General features: G+C 38.2%; 2 protein-coding genes across 2 annotated transcripts; both read right to left on the bottom strand.

The window, feature by feature from the left end:
- Window positions 1-2,053: 2,053 nt before the first annotated feature.
- On the bottom strand, window positions 2,054-4,482 carry LOC122869876 (complement C1q-like protein 4). The gene is made up of 3 exons (XM_044183248.1): window positions 4,420-4,482; window positions 3,786-3,911; window positions 2,054-2,437 (listed from the first exon to the last, which is right to left on the bottom strand). The coding sequence occupies exons 1-3, from the start codon at window positions 4,424-4,426 to the stop codon at window positions 2,157-2,159; spliced, it is 414 nt and encodes a 137-aa protein (XP_044039183.1). The 5' UTR covers window positions 4,427-4,482; the 3' UTR covers window positions 2,054-2,156.
- Window positions 4,483-17,517: 13,035 nt separating this feature from the next.
- LOC122870695 (complement C1q-like protein 4) lies at window positions 17,518-19,267 on the bottom strand. Its single transcript, XM_044185058.1, has 2 exons — window positions 19,153-19,267; window positions 17,518-17,798 (listed from the first exon to the last, which is right to left on the bottom strand). Exons 1-2 carry the CDS (start codon window positions 19,265-19,267, stop codon window positions 17,518-17,520), a joined length of 396 nt encoding a protein of 131 aa, XP_044040993.1.
- Between the last annotated feature and the right edge of the window lie 458 nt (window positions 19,268-19,725).

Below are 19,725 nucleotides of genomic sequence, written 5' to 3' on the forward strand. Positions count from 1 at the left end.
GTTTTCAGCTTCTCAAACTGAATATTTGGAATTTGAATATGTCAGCTTGGGAAATTATGATGGGCATTTTCACTATTTTCAGACATTATATAGACCAAATGAAATGATTTTGTACTTATGGCGCCATTTATTTATATATATTAATTCTATATGATTGCTCTTTTAGTAAATGTAACTAGTAGAGGAAAAAATACAATATAAAGTATATTTCCTCTAAATGACTGAAAAATAAAATGGATGAAATGACAGTCTGGGTAGATGAACTTGGTAATAATGTTTTTACAGAATGTCCCTAAGATACATGGGTTTTATTTGTCCAAGCAGTGAGAACATTTAAAATCGAATTTGAAATTTAGCTTCTACTTTGCATCAGATCAGTGACAGTAAATGTCCATGGTTCACTTCGTGAGGCGCAGGCCTTAGAGGATTATTTTCTAAATCACCCACAACAGTGGAATAATTCAAATCAAGTTAAAAACAAAGATCAGGCTGCTGTTGGGGAGAAGATGTCGTCATTTGGAACTGACCAACTACATCCAACAAATGTTACCATCTGATTGGACCTTTTGATTGTAGCTTGTGTTTATTGGTATTAGAGTCCATTACAGTCCACACCTGCATATTAATTTATAATTTTAGAATTTAAAGAACCAAATCATTTTATCTATTTTAAAGGAAAACACACAGGCTTGCTGCTTTTTAAGTTTTAAGACATATTTACGACAAGCTGAAGTTGGACATACGGGAGTGAGCGATATGTGCAATAAGTATGTATTATGTTGTGGTTCCATTTTAACTTTTGAATTCCTATAAAACGTATTTTTACTTCATCATTTTAATAAAAGTTCATAATTCAGGGTCAACTTTGGACAAAAGTTTTCATGTCGGTCTCATTACCATACCACTCCCTTTGCACTCGCTCATTCCCACCACTACAACAAGGCTTTGCTATAACTTGCATATTACGGTGATATTGCATATATTGTATATTCTGTTTTGTATGATGTGTGTGTATATGCGTTTCCATATATATAGAGATGTGTGTGTATATATACCTCCTCGGTTCTTCTAGTACTTTGAGATAACATTAACTGGAGCCAACAACAAGAGGATTTTGCTCAAGGTGTTATTCGACCTTTCTTTACTTGGTCAAGACATTGTTCTTCTCTTATCCTTCGTACCTCACAACATCTCAAACATCTGCCACCTGCACCTACTCCTTAAACTGCTCCACACATACATCCCGTTGTTGTACAGATATATTATCAACATTCAGAGCACATGTACACAGGAAGATGTTTCAACCCCCCCTCCAGGCTAAACTCTTTTATAATGAGTTTACTTGTATTTAGTTTCCCAACAACTTAAGCACTGTAATATCATGGTGGATATAGAAGACACATCTATTCATGCTAGCAAAAGCTGAATTAGATTGGAAAAAAACATGATTATGACAGGAATTTCCCTCACATACAGTCTGAGATCAGTAATTCAATATTTAAATTTTATCTCGTAAATTTAATTTAGATTATTGTAGAAAAGATTCAACTTTCTTGTCAATGAGCAAGTTCAGGTAAATAGCCAACGAAATGCAGTTAGCATCTGCCCAGAAGTGCAAAACCAAGGTAACCCCACTGAGCCTCTCGTAAAAAGGAAACATTTGGAAACATCCAACCTGTCTAAGGTTGTTGTAAGCTGTTGTATTGTTCCCCTCAAGTGTTGGACAGAACCAACAATAAAATGGCCATTTTGATTTAGTTTCCCCTGTGGATGGTGAAAAGGGAAAGGCCGCGAGTAAGTAATATCAAATGGGTTTTGGGGGAAGATGACACAATTTTAGCACGATTTTGGCCAAATTGCCTAATAGTACATGTGATATCGCGTGTACAAAACTGACATGTGGACCTGAGGGTGGTATGAGAGGAAAGCTCATGCAGTGTCCAAAATTAATGGGGTTGATCCTCTGTGGACCATTACATTTGGATGTTTCTTGTCACATGACATGTAACAGTCAAGACTCATTGGTCTAATGTTTTAATGATATATTAAATTTGTCTTGGCATCTGTTTTAATCTAAATTTAAATTTTAATGGTAATATAGTAGATGCATCATTGATCTCAGGTTTTTGGAATCATCTTTCTTAAATCATCGTTTCTCACAGTTGAGTGACCAGAAAACCACTGAAGGAGGTAGTGCTGCCGGCTGCCCAAACACGAGAATGTGCAGGCAGACGCACAGACACCTCTTCTCCTGCTTTCAGGTGCAGGAATGCTACGTTTCCTGCATTTTTATCTGTGTCAAAGTCTGCACTGTCATCAGATGTCTTGACAATGACGTTGTTGCTCTTGATCAGTGACAGCGCTGATTTACGTGCTCCTCCAGCATGATAGAAGAAGGTAAAATAATAAACAGCTGCATAAGGTGCAACAAAGATACCTGTGGAAACAAAAGAGTATTTAAGAGTTTCAAATTTAATAGTTTCTGAAAAGCTTTAAAATGAGAGGATCAAATTGAAAGTAATCTCTTTGATCTCTTTTAAGTAATGTTTATCATCACTACACGTTAGGGGTGTAACTGAATGCAATTATTTAGTCACACCCCTATAATAATTACGCATGCGCTCTGAACAGATACAAAAAATGAATTCAGTTACATGGTTAAAATATTAGATTATTTTGTTAGCAATATAAATGGTAATGGTAATGAAAACAATTTAATGCAGAAAATGAAGCAGACTTGACAATGTCTAACAACTTCCGGCATAAACCACGCCCACTTCTGGTTCAATCCAAATACAGATATTTTTGTGACCGACAGATACAGATAGTAGCGTTCCCCCCCATTACACAAAACAGAGACTACTCTCGAGCATCAACTATTAACATCATGTAGAAAATCTTAAAGTTTGAATTGATATGTTAGATAGTTCTGTAACATTCTGCCTGCATTACGATCAAAGACATATCAAACAGTGTATATTAATATGTTTAAATGAATAACTCCGTAAACTGTATCCACATATAGAAAATATGCTGTTTTCTGAAATTAAATGGAAAAAAATGGATTGAAATTAGCATTAAAATACATTCAAATCTTATTATGTATAAAGGCTACATTTTTCTATTCTGTTATTGGTCATTTTCCATGTATTTATTTATTTCAACAAATTAATGAGACAGATTTCTTTAAAACCTAAAGAAGTTTAAAAAACTACAGGTAAGTAATAAAAGTTATGAAGACATAAATACTGTTAATACTGTATAAACATAGTGTATGGCGTACTGAATATATACTGTATACTATGTAACCTATGTGGAGTTTTCACATCATTTGAGTAATCTTTAAGAAGATGTTGTTGCAAAATCTGCTGCAAAAAGTTCTGAACATGTCTCTCTTTAAATCTGCATTAATTACTATATTTGGACGCTTTGGGGCAAAAGAACTCCACAACAAGCTGTATGACACACACTTGTGATGTTCCCCCATCAAGTGGTTATGGCTAAGAAGTGACTATTTACATATTTATTTGGAGTCGTGTGTCTCATGTTTTTTGTCTTTCACCTTACATTAAGTCATTTGATCCCTTGTTAATATAGGAAATATTGATTATTGGAGTTTTATTGGTCTGGAATTGTGCTGGTTATCAGTAATTGGATTACTTATATGATTTATGATACACAGCTACAGTATATTCATGAAGCCAGTATGTAAAATGTCTCAACAATACTCAAACCAAACAATCAACATAGGTGATTATGAGTGTGGCTGCATGTGATGTATTTACCTGAAGTGGGATTGTAGGCATCACCACTGTTTGTAATCACTCTGTTGAAAATCAGAGTTCTGTCTGTTGAGAAGGGTCCATACTCCCCACCGTGATCTGCCACTGCAGTGAACATCACCTTTTTGTCTATATATAAAACAAAACATTCTCATCATGTTGTTACATCAAAGCATTTCTATTCTATTTATCTTGTGAATTTCATCACAACACATGCATTGTTTAAAGAGCAACTTGTAGGTTGAATTTTGGTGTATGTTGAACTGTTGTATCTCTCGCCAGCATCAGACGATCCCTACTTTTGGTTTCTACCAAACGTGATAGCAAACTTTAAAACACTGTGAAGTGAAACAACACAGCGTTAGGTATCTTTAGCTAATGCTGGTCAGCTCTCCAACAGCTCTCCTATCACTACAACTCAGTTTAATGCTGATGGCTGTTTCTCCTCATTCCTGCCAATTACTGGCCCCTTGGATGCTTAGCAGGCTCAAAATTAGAAGAATGAGGTCCATCATATGCATTTGATTTTGTATTTTCAACCTCATCATTGTCAAAACTAGCACTGGAATCCATATTTATAACAATTAACTTTAAGAAATTCTTCATTAAAGTCTTGAAAGAGAAAGTGTCACTCTACCTCCCATGTCTGTCGGTCGATCACTCGTGTTGGGATGGCAGGCAGACTGTGTTTCGTCTTCGCTCCGTCTCCAAAGCTGTGCTTCATAGGATCTCTGTGGCTGCTTTTATGTTGTTCGATCGATGATGATGTGTTGTCATGTCCCTTCCTTACCGCAAAGGCATTGAGCAATATCTTAAAATATTTCTTAGTATAAATGTTGATACCGACCATGATTAACAGTTTGCTGCTTTTCTTAGGAAACTTTGGACTTAATTCTTTTACTGGTTTGCAGAAGTTTTTTCCAAAAATCCTCCATAATTGTTCAACTGGGGTGAGATCTGAGGTGTGTACTACGAAGCAAGTTCAACACAGCCAGGTTTTCTTAGCGTTAGCTGGCTCGACAAAACCTAAAAGCCCAATCAGAGATAATGGTTATCACGACAGTGGTCATCAACTTTCTTACGTTAACCCAGGTTTCATCAGACAGTGCTCTCTCTCACCATCTCCATAAGACCAAATGATATAATGTAAACTTTCATCTTCAGATCTATTTAGTGATGTCTGACTTCTTTCTAGCTGCTGTACTCAGGTCTGGCTTGCAAAGAGATCTTAATCTCAATGAGATTACTTGATTAAAATAAATATTAAATATTATGTATTCTCTTTTTACTTTCATCCTTCACCAAGGCTCAGTTGTTCTTTTCCTTTAAGAATTTCAACATTTGCAGCTTTTGTTTCGACATGGAATTGATTTCATCCAGTGTTTCTTAAGAAATATTGTAAGATATTGCTCAACGCCTGGTGAAACTTCTGGTTGATGCATGCCCAAAGTTTCCTGAAATATTTAATTGTGTGTGCGTTCCCATAAAAGGGGGTGTTTGACGTGCCATTTGAGCATTCTTCCGAACAAATCTTTCATTATCATTATAATGAAGTATATAAAAAAATTATTACAGCAAAACACTGTTGCTGCAAATAAGGCAAAAGAGGAATGTTGGCAGAAAATTGTTAATTGACTCAACGCACTGTCTATGCCTCCCGTTTATTTGTATATTTGTATATATTTAAACATTATACTCCCGTTTATTTGTATATTTGTATATATTTAAACATTATACTCATTAAATGCATTTGCGAATCGTGACAATGACTTCCATACAGGATCGGTCGGGGCCCGGGTTAACAACGACCGCCACCGGTGCTGTTGACCTACAGGGTACCGGTGGAAATTGGACTACTGTTGGTTGAAGACGAAGAAGGAGAGGAGGAAGGTGTGTTCGTAGGCAGAGAGAGAAGAGGAAAGCTAAGAATGTAGGACTGACAGTAGGGACTTTGAATGTTGGGACTATGACAGGGAAGGCTAGAGAGTTGATTGACATGATGCACAAAGAGTATCAGACAGGTTGATGAGTCTGAAGCTGGAAATTGAAGGGGTGATGTTCAATGTTGTGAGTGGTTATGCCCCACAGGTAGGATGTGAGTTAGAAGAGAAGGAGAATTTCTGGAGTGAGTTAGATGAAATGATGCAGAGCATCCCCAGAGGTGAGAGAGTGGTGATTGGTGCAGATTTCAATGGGCATGTAGGTGAAGGGAACCGAGGTGATGAGAATGTGATGGGCAGGTTTGGTCTTCAGGACAGGAACGCAGAAGGACAGATGGGGGTAGACTTTGCAAAGAGGATGGAAAAGGCTGTAGTGAACACTTTCTTCCAGAAGAGGCAGGAACATAGGGTGACATATAAGAGCAGAGGTAGAAGCACTCAGGTGGACTACATCTTGTGTAGACGTTGTAATCTGAAAGAGACCAGTGACTGTAAAGTAGCGGTAGGGGAGAGTGTAGCCAGACAACACAGGATGGTAGTGTGTAAAATGACTCTGGTGATGAGGAAGATGAAGAGGACAAAGGCAGAGCAGAGGACGAAGTGGTGGAAGTTGAAAAAGGAAGAATGTCGTGTAGTTTTCAGGAGGAGCTGAGACAGACTCTGGGTGGTCAGGAAGTGCTCCCAGATGACTGGACCACTACAGCTAATGTGATCAGGGAGACAGGTAGGAGGGTACTCAGGTGCGTCGTCTGGAAAGAGGAAAGTGGACAAGGAGACTTGGTGGTGGAACAAAGAAGTTCAGGAGTGGAGCAGGAAGTTGCAAAGATAAGCAAGAGTGAAGTGAGGAGGATGTTGAAGAGGATGAAGAGTGGAAAGGCAGTTGATCCTGATGACATACCTGTGGAGGTATGGAAGTGTCTAGGAGAGGTGGCAGTAGAGTTTGTTTAACAAGATCTTGGAGAGTGAGAGGATGCCCGAGGAATGGAGGAGAAGTGTCCTGGTGCCAATTTTAAAGAACAAGGGAGATGTGCAGAGCTGTGGCAACTACAGAGGAATAAAGCTGATGAGCCATACAATGAAGTTGTGGGAAAGAGTAGTGGAAGCTAGGCTAAGGGCAGAGGTGAGCATTTGTGAGCAGTAATATGGTTTCATGCCTAGAAAGAGTACAACAGATGCAGTATTTGCTTTGAGGATGCTGATGGAGAAGTACAGAGAAGGTCATAGGGAGTTGCATTGTGTTTTCGTAGATTCGGAGAAAGCGTATGACAGGGTGCCGAGAGAGGAGCTGTGGTATTGTATGAGGAAGTCTGGAGTGGTAGAGAAGTATGTTAGAGTGGTGCAGGACATGTATAAGAGCTGTAAGACCGTGGTGAGGTGTGCTGTAGGTGTGACAGAGGAGTTCAAGGTGGAGGTGGGTCTGCGTCAAGGATTGGCTCTCAGCCCCTTCTTGTTTGCTCTGGTGATGGACAGGCTGACAGATGAGGTTAGACAGGAATCTCCATGGACTATGATGTTTGTGGATGACATTGTGATTTGTAGTGAGAGCAGGGAGCAGGTGGAGGAAAATCTAGAGAGATGGAGGTCTGCTCTGGAAAACACAGGAATGAAGCTTAGCCGCAGTAAAACAGAATACATGTGTGTCAATGAGAGGGACCCAGGTGGAACGGTGAGGTTACAGGGAGCAGAGGTGAAGAAGGTGCAGGACTTTACGTACTTAGGGTCAACGGTTCAGAGCAATGGAGACTGTGGAAAAGAGGTGAAGAGGCGAGTGCAAGCAGGTTGGAACGGGTGGAGAAAAGTGTCAGGTGTGTTGTGTGATAAAAGAGTATCAGCAAGATTGAAAGGAAAGGTGTTCAAGACGGTGGTGAGACCAGCGATGTTGTACAGCTTAGAGACAGTGGCACTGAAGAAAAGACAAGAGGCAGAGATGGAGGTAGCAGAATTTAAGATGTTGAGGTTCTCTTTGGGAGTGACGAGGATGGACAGGATCAGGAATGAGTACATCAGCTCATCAGTACAACAGCTCATGTTAGATGTTTCGGAGATAAAGTCAGAGAGGCCAGATTGAGGTGGTTTGGACATGTTCAGAGGAGAGACTGTTAATATATTGGTAGAAGGATGCTGAGGTTGGAGCTGCCAGGCAGGAGGTCTAGAGGAAGACCAAAGAGGAGATTTATGGATGTAGTGAGAGAGGACATGAAATTAATTGGTGTGAGTGAAGAGGATGCAGAGGACAGGGTTAGATGGAGGCACATGATTCGCTGTGGCGACCCCTGAAAGGGAACAGCTGAAAGGAAAAGAAGAAGACTCATTAAATGCATTTAGGTCTGACACTGTCCCATAATGAAGGATATGTGGAAATCACTTTAGTTTTTGGCTAAATCAAAGTGAAATTAATTTGACTGATTTTAATATTATCTGTGATAAATACCAATAGGGTCTGTAACACCAGAGGATATTGTGTTGGCTGGTATTTGTGACCTTATCTCACCTATCCTGACAGAGACTGAGCTTCAGTTTCCACGACAACAGCTCAGCAAGTTTGCATATATTCAGGTTTTACTTATAATTTGTCCCCTGTCTGTCTATTTGTTATTGTATATAATTTCTAGTTTGGAAACTATCGATACAAAGTTTTGCAATTTAGGTCTGACAGTCTTAAATGATGGTGAAACAACAGCTGTGAGAGATGAGGAGAAAGCAGAAACTCTTGTTTAAATTCACAATTCGGACTATATTAGTTCAATCAGGAGAGACCAGCGAAAAAAGTAAAGATAGTGTTAATTTAAACAGATGATGTGAGATGTTAATCTTGACACAGTCTTTGGCGCTTAGACTCCGCTTAGAACATGAAATCTGCAGCAAGCACATCTTTCAAAAAGTTAGATAGTTTTCAATATCAGGCTTTGAGATTATGCAAAGGTGCATCTAAAACAATCCCAACAGCAGCATTACAGGTGGAAATGGGAGAAATGCCACTGGAAATGAGAAGGATACAGCTATCATTGAATTACTGGGTTAATTTACAGGGCCATAGTCAAGATCACACAACACATACCATATTCACATAACCCAGGTTTCATCAGACAGTGCTCTCTCCACCATCTCCATAAGACCAAATGATATAATGTAAACTTTCATCTTCAGATCTATTTAGTGATGTCTGACTTCTTTCTAGCTGCTGTACTCAGGTCTGGCTTGCAAAAGAGATATTAATCTCAATGAGATTACTTGATTAAAATAAATATTAAATATTATGTATTCTCTTTTTACTTTCATCCTTCACCAAGGCCAGTTGTTCTTTTCCCCTGTAAGAATTTCCTCATTTGCAGCTTTTGTTTCGACATTGGTGTTGATTTCATCCAGTGTTTCTTAAGAAATATTGTACGATATTGCTCAACGCCTGGTGAAACTTCTTGTTGATGCATGCCCAAAGTTTCCTGAAATATTAAACTGTGTGTGCGTTCCCATAAAAGGGGGTGTTTGACGTGCCATTTGAGCCTTTTTCTGCACAAATCATTCATTATCATTATAATGAAGTGTATATAAAAAATTATTACAGCAAAAAGCAACACTGTTGTTGCAAATAAGGCAAAAGAGGAATGTTGGCAGAAAATTGTTAATCGACTCAACGCACTCTCTATGCCTTCCGTTTATGTGTATATTTGTATATATTTAAACATTGTACTCATTAAATCCGAAATGACACTGTCCCATAATGAAGGATACGTGGAAATCACTTTAGTTTTTGGCTAAATCAAAGTGAAATTAATTTGACTGATTTTAATATTATCTGTGATAAATACCAATAGGGTCTGTAACACAATAGATGATATTGTGTTGGCTGGTATTTGTGACCTCATCTCACCTATCCTGACACAGAGACTGAGCTTCAGTTTCCACGACAACAGCTCATCAAGTTTGCATATATTCAGGTTTTACTTTTAATTTGTCCCCTGTCTGTCTATTTGTTATTGTATATAATTTCTAACTGTGGAAATCACTTTAGTTTTTGGCTGCCCTGCTGTCCAGACGCCGGCTTTCTGCCCGGCGGTCCCGACGCCGGCCCCTGATCTGGCTGGCAAGCCTCCAGGGAGTCCCAGTCTTCGCTTCCTCCTCAGGCCGGCAGGTTCCAGGGGATCCCCGCCTTCGCCGCCAGGTTCCAGAGGGTCCCCGCCTTCACCTTCACTGCATCAAGCCTCCAGAAGGTCCCCACCTTCGTCTTCGCCGCTGGCTTCCTGTAACTCTCCGTCTTCGCTGCCGGCCTCCTTTGACCTTCCTCCTGTGCCACCGGCATTCCGCCAGGCCTCCAGATGGTGTTGATCTTTGTCACAGACCTCATGCAATCAGCTCCGCACCTGCCCAGCCCCCAGGCCATCCGCCCGAGGTCCCCAGCTCCGCACATGCCCAAACCCTGGTCATCCACCCTGATCACCCCTGCCGACGTGGTAGTCGTCCTCCACCACGGGGCGGGGTTTTTCGGCCTCGGGAGCTGGCCGTGGAGGGGGGGATGCTGTCATGGATACGCCAGGCTCCACAACCTACTAATCATCCACACCTGCTCCCTATCTCACTCCTGCTCCCCATTAGCTCCCAATCCCAGCCTGCATAGAAGCCCTGCACTCACCTCAGTCTAGGTCCAATCTCGTTTGTACCTAGGACTCCCTATGTTACGCAGCATAACATTTATCTCCAGCGTTCTGCTGTCTCCAGCGATCCCCCTCTCAGCGAGTCTTCCCTCCTATAGACTTCCCTATCTACGTACCTGTACACCTGTACTATCTGGCTGTCATCCAATAAAGAACATTCTATCTCCATCTCGGTGTCCCCTGCATGTCTGTCCATAACATAGTCCTAGTTGATACAGACATTTACGAGAGAAATATAAATATGACTATAGTCATGTATAATGTAAGAATTTTGTTTTTATTCATGAGGTAATAATAACCCACACTTTCCCCTGACCTCAACAGTACAAATTGTTTTGAGGCTGGTTAAGGACAAACTCTACTGTCTCTTAATCTTGCTGAGAGAACGTACTGTTCAAACACATGAGAAATGTATAAGGGTACTTTTGTGTCTATTATTTTGTCAGCCTGTAAGTTAGCTGCTAGCTTAGCTCAATAAGTTAGTCGCTACAGTTACATACCCAGGTTGCCTATTAGCCTGCGTGACGTTGTGCATGTCGCTACTAGTTAACAGGACTATTTGTGTTCAACGATCAAACGTTATTTAATGTTGTCATATGTTTCGATTTATTAGTTTTAAACCTGATAAAGCCAAAAACTGATATAAATAGCATGTTCAATGATCAAACGTTATTTAATGTTATATTTGTGAATATAAAATTTCAATCCGATGTCTTTACCAAAAGTAGCTTAACCTTTAATAACTGGATTATGTAAAACATGCAATGAGAGTAATTCAACCACGTTTAGAAACAAAAGAATTGAAATTGGACATCCTTGACAAACTGAGCTCAAAACAGGAAACCTTTGTGTAGTGTTTGGATACAGCATCACACCGCTGTCAACATTCTTATAAAACATTTCAACTGCCGATACAAAGTTTTGCAATTTAGGTCTGACAGTCTTAAATTATGGTGAAACAACAGCTGTGAGAGATGAGGAGAAAGCAGAAATTCTTGTTTAAATTCACAATTCGGACTATATTAGTTCAATCAGGAGAGACCAGCGAAAAAAAGTGAAGATTAAAAAAAAAAAAAAAAAAAGTTAAAAGTTAATTTAAACAGATGATGTGAGATGTTAATCTTGACACAGTCTTTGGCGCTTAGACTCCGCTTAGAACATGAAATCTGCAGCAAGCACATCTCTCAAAAAGTTAGATAGTTTTCAATATCAGGCTTTGAGATTATGCACAGGTGCATTTAAAACAACCCTAACAGCAGCATTACAGGTGGAAATGGGAGAAATGCCACTGGAAATGAGAAGGATACAGCTATCATTGAATTACTGGGTTAATTTACAGGGCCATAGTCAAGATCACACAACACATACCATATTCACATAACCCAGGTTTCATCAGACAGTGCTCTCTCCCACCATCTCCATAAGACCAAATGATATAATGTAAACTTTCATCTTCAGATCTATTTAGTGATGTCTGACTTCTTTCTAGCTGCTGTACTCAGGTCTGGCTTGCAAAAGAGATATTAATCTCAATGAGATTACTTGATTAAAATAAATATTAAATATTATGTATTCTCTTTTTTACTTTCATCCTTCACCAAGGCTCAGTTGTTCTTTTCCCCTGTAAGAATTTCCTCATTTGCAGCTTTTGTTTCGACATTGGTGTTGATTTCATCCAGTGTTTCTTAAGAAATATTGTAAGATATTGCTCAACGCCTGGTGAAACGTCTTGTTGATGCATGCCCAAAGTTTCCTGAAATATTAAACTGTGTGTGCGTTCCCATAAAAGGGGGTGTTTCACGTGCCATTTGAGCCTTTTTCTGCACAAATCATTCATTATCATTATAATGAAGTGTATATAAAAAATTATTACAGCAAAAAGCAACACTGTTGTTGCAAATAAGGCAAAAGAGGAATGTTGGCAGAAAATTGTTAATCGACTCAATGCCTCTATGCCTTCCGTTTATGTGTATATTTGTATATATTTAAACATTGTACTCATTAAATCCAAAATGACACTGTCCCATAATGAAGGATACGTGGAAATCACTTTAGTTTTTGGCTAAATCAAAGTGAAATTAATTTGACTGATTTTAATATTATCTGTGATAAATACCAATAGGGTCTGTAACACAATAGATGATATTGTGTTGGCTGGTATTTGTGACCTCATCTCACCTATCCTGACACAGAGACTGAGCTTCAGTTTCCACGACAACAGCTCATCAAGTTTGCATATATTCAGGTTTTACTTTTAATTTGTCCCCTGTCTGTCTATTTGTTATTGTATATAATTTCTAACTTTGAGAACACACACAGACTAGAGCAGACACAAGTCCATAAAAATGAAAACACATCACACAGCTTTTCCCCAGTTCACCGAGACATTTTCAGCAATCTTGCCTTGACATCCTTGACATACTGAGCTCAAAACAGGAAACCTTTGTGTAGTGTTTGGATAAAGCATGACACCGCTGTCAACATTCTTATAAAACATTTCAACTGTCGATACAAAGTTTTGCCCGAAACTAAAAGTTAGGAGCGCTTTAAATAAGAAACAATATTCTACAGCATTGACTGCCTTATAAAAGTTTTCAATATCAGGCTTTGAAATTATGCACAGGTGCATCTAAAACAACCCTGAGAACCCAAGAATTTCAACGTTTGCAGCTTTTGTTTAGACGTTGGTGTTGATTTCATCCAGTGTTTCTTAAGAAATATTGTAAGATATTGCTCAACGCCTGGCGAAACTTCTGGTTGGTGCATGCCCAAAGTTTCCTGAGAAATTGTGTGGCCGTTCCCATAAAAGGGGTTTTTGCCCGAAATCAAAAGTTTGGAGCGCTTTCAATAGGAAATAGCAATGACTGCCTTAGAAAAATCAAGAAATACAATAAGAGCATCAGTTTCAATGTTACCAGTGTAAATCAAGAACAAGTCTTGTGTGTGTGTGTGTGTGTGTGTGTGTGTGTGTGTGTGTGCGCGCGTGCTGCAGGGCGTGGCCTCCAGTGAACTTCCAATCAGAGACTGACACACCTGCTACTCATCTGCTGCTGCTCACCTGCTCTCCATCCACCAGTCAGCACCTGGCAGTAAATCTACCTGGTACTTCTCACCAGTCTTCGCGAGGTCGTCCGTGTACTCAGAGTCTCTTCATTTGTATTTCCTCTTCCTCTAAAAGATTATATTTAATCATTAATGTATTTCATTGGTCCATAATGCGGGATTTCTTTAGCTATATTATACATTTTTATTTAGCATTTATCATTGCTAATTCCTGATCTTGAACTTGAAATGGTAAATGGGCTGTACTTGTGTAGCGACTTTCTAGTCTTTCCGACTACTCAAAGCGCTTCACACTAAGTAAACTCTTTGGTATCAGTATTTAAGAACCGCCAAACATCTATAACTGAAAGATGATCACAAATAAATGCAGTACTTCTGAATCTTGAGTGCTGGACAGTTCCTGCAGGTACTCGATCTATAAGATCATCTGGAGCATCATTATAATCTCCTCCAATGACCATGTGTGCTTCCTTAAATTTGTTTTTGAGTGCTTCTAGTTTCATACAAAGTTGCATAAACATTATCTTTGCTTGAGTTGTGTTATGGCTATATAAATTACAAACTATAAAAAAAAGTTTTATCTCATTTGAAAACCAGGATTATCCATCGACCCTCATCTGAAGTGTCTGACTCAACAATGTCTCCTGTAAACTTGTTAAGGAGGACAGCGACACCTGCTGAATGTTGAGAGGCATGACAAAAATTATATTGGTCACCTCATTGTGCTTTCCAAAACTTCATATCACTGTCACCTGAATGAGTCTCTTGAAAAAATATTAAGTCAGTATTTTTGATCTAGAGAACATAAGAACTGATTTCCTTTTAGTACTGTCATGGATACCTCTGGCATTAAGAGATATTATCTTTAAGGAACTATAATTTAAGTCTGGCATAAAGAAAGAAAAATGACATGAACTGGATGTCTGTTGAAGACAACTATGAACTTAAGGCTCTGAGATTTAAACTGTTCCTAAAAATCCTTAGGATCTCTCTCGTTTTCTAACCAATGAAGTGAACATATGGCTTATTTGAAAATGAAAATAAAAAGTAAACCACTCAAAATGTAGGTTACACAGTAAACCTAAAGTAGTTGAATCACCTTATGCAGTAAATCTCACACAGTCAATAATGGCAACAGCGCCCTGCCATGTGGTCGTCTTTCCCCGCTTCACAAAGGGCCAAAGTTTATTTCCGCACTGTCTAAGTAAGTTAGATCCTCCGCCATCCGCAGATTCTTTTCTTCGTGACATCAGCGTTGAGGAAGCCCTCCATACTTTGTGCCTGAAGGTGAGCGTGGTAAGCTGCATAATGATAGGGCACAGGGGCGTTTGTGAGATTTGAGGACATTCGGGGCTAAGCCGGAGCTCTGTAGAGGGGTCCGGGGTATCCTCCCTGTCATTTTTGTTTTTAATAAACAAGCTCTATTTTGATGCTTTTTAATGCGCTCTGGTACCTTTTTATTTATATTCAAAGTACACAACTTAATCTTTGAAAAATTAAAATGTGTTCCTCAAAAACTGTTGTTTAACTTTCCAGATTAATTATGAATTGTGATCACGAAAATGAATCGCCAACAAATAACTGATAATCATGTAAGTCATCTTTTAGGCAAGAAAAACTCCAAAATTCATTGGTTTCAGCTTCTCAAACTGAATATTTGGAATTTGAATATGTCAGCTTGGGAAATTATGATGGGCATTTTTCACTATTTTCAGACATTATATAGACCAAATGAAATGATTTTGTACTTATGGCGCCATTTATTTATATATATTAATTCTATATGATTGCTCTTTTAGTAAATGTAACTAGTAGAGGAAAAAAATACAATATAAAGTATATTTCCTCTAAATGAGTGAAAAATAAAATGGATGAAATGACAGTCTGGAGTGATGAACTTGGTAATAATGTTTTTACAGAATGTCTAAGATACATGGGTTTTATTTGTCCAAGCAGTGAGAACATTTAAAATCGAATTTGAAATTTAGCTTCTACTTTGCATCCAGATCAGTGACAGTAAATGTCCATGTGGTTCACTTCGTGGGGCGCAGGCCTTAGAGGGATTATTTTCTAAATCACCCACAACAGTGGAATAATTCAAATCAAGTTAAAAACAAAGATCAGGCTGCTGTTGGGAGAAGATGTCGTCATTTGGAACTGACCAACTACATCCAACAAATGTTACCATCTGATTGGACCTTTTGATTGTAGCTTGTGTTTATTGGTATTAGAGTCCATTACAGTCCACACCTGCATATTAATTTATAATTTTAGAATTTAAAGAACCAAATCATTTTATCTATTTTAAAGGAAAACACACAGGCTTGCTGCTTTTTAAGTTTTAAGACATATTTACGACAAGCTGAAGTTGGACATACGGGAGTGAACGATATGTGCAATAAGTATGTATTATGTTGTGGTTCCATTTTAACTTTTGAATTCCTATAAAACGTATTTTTACTTCATCATTTTTAATAAAAGTTCATAATTCAGGGTCAACTTTGGACAAAAGTTTTTCATGTCGGTCTCATTACCATACCACTCCCTTTGCACTGCGCTCATTCCCACCACTACAACAAGGCTTTGCACTATAACTTGCATATTACGGTGATATTGCATATATTGTATATTCTGTTTTGTATGATTTGTGTGTATATGTGTATCCATATATATGAGATGTGTGTGAATATTTATAAATGTTGTAAATCTCGACACAGTGATGTATGATGACATGTAAGTGCATATCTTTGTATCAAATATGATGTTACGTATTTCGAACAGCAGGCTTCACTCATTAGTTATATGTAAATGTCGTGGAAACTGAAAAATCAGTTCTCGTCTAGTGCGGGTGAGAGTTGGTACTCAAATACCAGATGAAACAATATTCAGATTCTCAGTCAATCTTTATTGCTTGCAAGCAAGAGCCATCATCAGCATTACACAGATATGAGGAGAGGCAGTCCCTCCTCGGTTCTTCTAGTACTTTGAGATAACATTAACTGGAGCCAACAACAAGAGGATGTTGCTCAAGGTGTTATTCGACCTTTCTTTACTTGGTCAAGACATTGTTCTTCTCTTAGCCTTCGTACCTCACAACATCTCAAACATCTGCCACCTGCACCTACTCCTTAAACTGCTCCACACATACATCCCGTTGTTGTACAGATATATTATCAACATTCAGAGCACATGTACACAGGAAGAGGTTTCAACCCCCCCTCCAGGCTAAACTCTTTTATAATGAGTTTACTTGTATTTAGTTTCCCAACAACTTAAGCACTGTAATATCATGGTGGATATATAAGACACATCTACTCATGCTAGCAAAAGCTGAATTAGATTGGAAAAAAACATGATTATAACAGGAATTTCCCTCACATACAGTCTGAGATCAGTAATTCAATATTTAATATTTGAATTTTATCTCGTAAATTTAATTAGATTATTTCAGAATAGATTCAACTTTCTTGTCAATGAGCAAGTTCAGGTACATAGCCAACGAAATGCAGTTAGCATCTGACCAGAAGTGCAAAACCAAGGTAACCCCACTGAGCCTCTCGTAAAAAGGAAACATTTGGAAACATCCAACCTGTCTAAGGTTGTCGTAAGCTGTTGTATTGTTCCCCTCAAGTGTTGGACAGAACCAACAATAAAACGGCCATTTTGATTTAGTTTCCCCTGTGGATGGTGAAAAGGGAAAGGCCACAGGCTATGTAATATCAAATGGGTTTTGGGGAAGATGACACAATTTTAGCACGATTTTGGCCAAATTGCCTAATAGTACATGTGATATCGCGTGTACAAAACTGACATGTGGACCTGAGGGTTGTATGAGAGGAAAGCTCATGCAGTGTCCAAAATGAATGGGGTTGATCCTCTGTGGACCATTACATTTGGATGTTTCTTGTCACATGACATGAAACAGTAAATGAAACAGTCAAGACTCATTGGTCTAATGTTTTAATGATATATTTCATTTGTCCTGGCATCTGTTTTAATCTAAATTTAAATTTTAATGGTAATATAGTAGATGCATCATTGATCTCAGGTTTTTGGAATCATCCTTCTGGAGTCATCGAAATCTCACAGTTGAGTGACCAGAAAACCACTGAAGGAGGTAGTGCTGCCGGCTGCCCAAACACGAGAATTTGCAGGCAGACGCACAGACACCTCTTCTCCTGCTTTCAGGTGCAGGAATGCTGCGTTTCCTGCATTATTATCTGTGTCAGAGCCTGCACTGTCATCAGATGTCGTGACAATGACGTTGTTGCTCTTGATCAGTGACAGCGCTGATTTACGTGCTCCTCCAGCATGATAGAAGAAGGTAAAATAATAAACAGCTGCATAAGGTGCAACAAAGATACCTGTGGAAACAAAAGCGTATTTAAGACTATCAAATTTAGAGGTTTCTGAAAAGCTTTAAAATGAGTGGATCAAATTGAAAGTAATCTCTTTGATCTCTTTTAAGTAATGTTTATCATCACTACACGTTAGGAGTGTAACTGAATGCAATTATTTAGTCACACCCCTATAATAATTACGCATGCGCTCTGAACGGATACGAAAAATGAATTCAGTTACATGGTTAAAATATTAGATTATTTTGTTAGCAAAATAAATGGTAATGGTAATGAAAACAATTTAATGCAGAAAATGAAGCAGACTTGACAATGTCTAACAACTTCCGGCATAAACCACGCCAACTTCCGGTTCAATCCAAATACAGATATTTTTGTGACAGACAGATACAGATAGTAGCGTTCCCCCCCACTACACAAAACAGAGACTACTCTCGAGCATCAACTATTAACATCATGTAGAAAATCTTAAAGTTTGAATTGATATGTTAGATAGTTCTGTAACATTCTGCCTGCATTACGATCAAAGACATATCAAACAGTGCATATTAATATGGTTAAATGAATAACTCCGTAAACTGTATCCACAAATAGAAAATATGCTGTTTTCTGAAACTAAATGGAATAAAATAGATTGAAATTAGCATTAAAATACACTCAAATCTTATTATGTATAAAGGCTACATTTTTATATTCTGGTCATTTTCCATGTATTTATTTATTTCAACAAATTAATGAGACAGATTTCTTTAAAACCTAAATAAGTAAAAAAAATAAATAAAAAAACTACAGGTAAGTAATAAAAGTTATGAAGACATAAATATTGTTAATACTGTACAAACATACTGTATGGCGTACTGAATATATACTGTATACTATGTAACCTATATGGAGTTTTCACATCATTTGAGTAATCTTTAAGAAGATGTTGTTGCAAAATCTGCTGCAAAAAGTTCTGATCATGTCTCTCTTTAAATCTGCATTAATTACTATATTTGGACGCTTTGGGGCAAAAGAACTCCACAACAAGCTGTATGACACACACTTGTGATGTTCCCCCATCAAGTGGTTATGGCTAAGAAGTGACTATTTACATATTTATTTGGAGTCGTGTGTCTCATGTTTTTTGTCTTTCACCTTACATTAAGTCATTTGATCCCTTGTTAATATAGGAAATATTGATTATTGGAGTTTTATTGGTCTGGAATTGTGCTGGTTATCAGTAATTGGATTACTTATATGATTTATGATACACAGCTACAGTATATTCATGAAGCCAGTATGTAAAATGTCTCAACAATACTCAAACCAAACAATCAACATAGGTGATTATGAGTGTGGCTGCATGTGATGTATTTACCTGAAGTGGAATTGTAGGCATCACCATTGTTTGTAATCACTCTGTTGAAAATCAGAGTTCTGTCTGTCGAGAAGGGTCCATACTCCCCACCGTGATCTGCCACTGCAGTGAACATCACCTTTTTGTCTATATATAAAACAAAACATTCTCATCATGTTGTTACATCAAAGCATTTCTATTCTATTTATCTTGTGAATTTCATCACAACACATGCATTGTTTAAAGAGCAACTTGTTGGTTGAATTTTGGTGTATGTTGAACTGTTGTATCTCTCGCCAGCATCAGACGATCCCTACTTTTGGTTTCTACCAAACGTGATAGCAAACTTTAAAACACTGTGAAGTGAAACAACACAGCGTTAGGTATCTTTAGCTAATGCTGGTCAGCTCTCCAACAGCTCTCCTAACACTACAACTCAGTTTAATGCTGATGGCTGTTTCTCCTCATTCCTGCCAATTACTGGCCCCTTGGATGCTTAGCAGGCTCAAAATTAGAAGAATGAGGTCCATCATATGCATTTGATTTTGTATTTTCAACCTCATCATTGTCAAAACTAGCACTGGAATCCATATT

The sequence above is a fragment of the Siniperca chuatsi genome, linkage group LG22, assembly GCF_020085105.1.
Source record: "Siniperca chuatsi isolate FFG_IHB_CAS linkage group LG22, ASM2008510v1, whole genome shotgun sequence".
Classification (NCBI taxonomy): Eukaryota; Metazoa; Chordata; class Actinopteri; order Centrarchiformes; family Sinipercidae; genus Siniperca; species Siniperca chuatsi.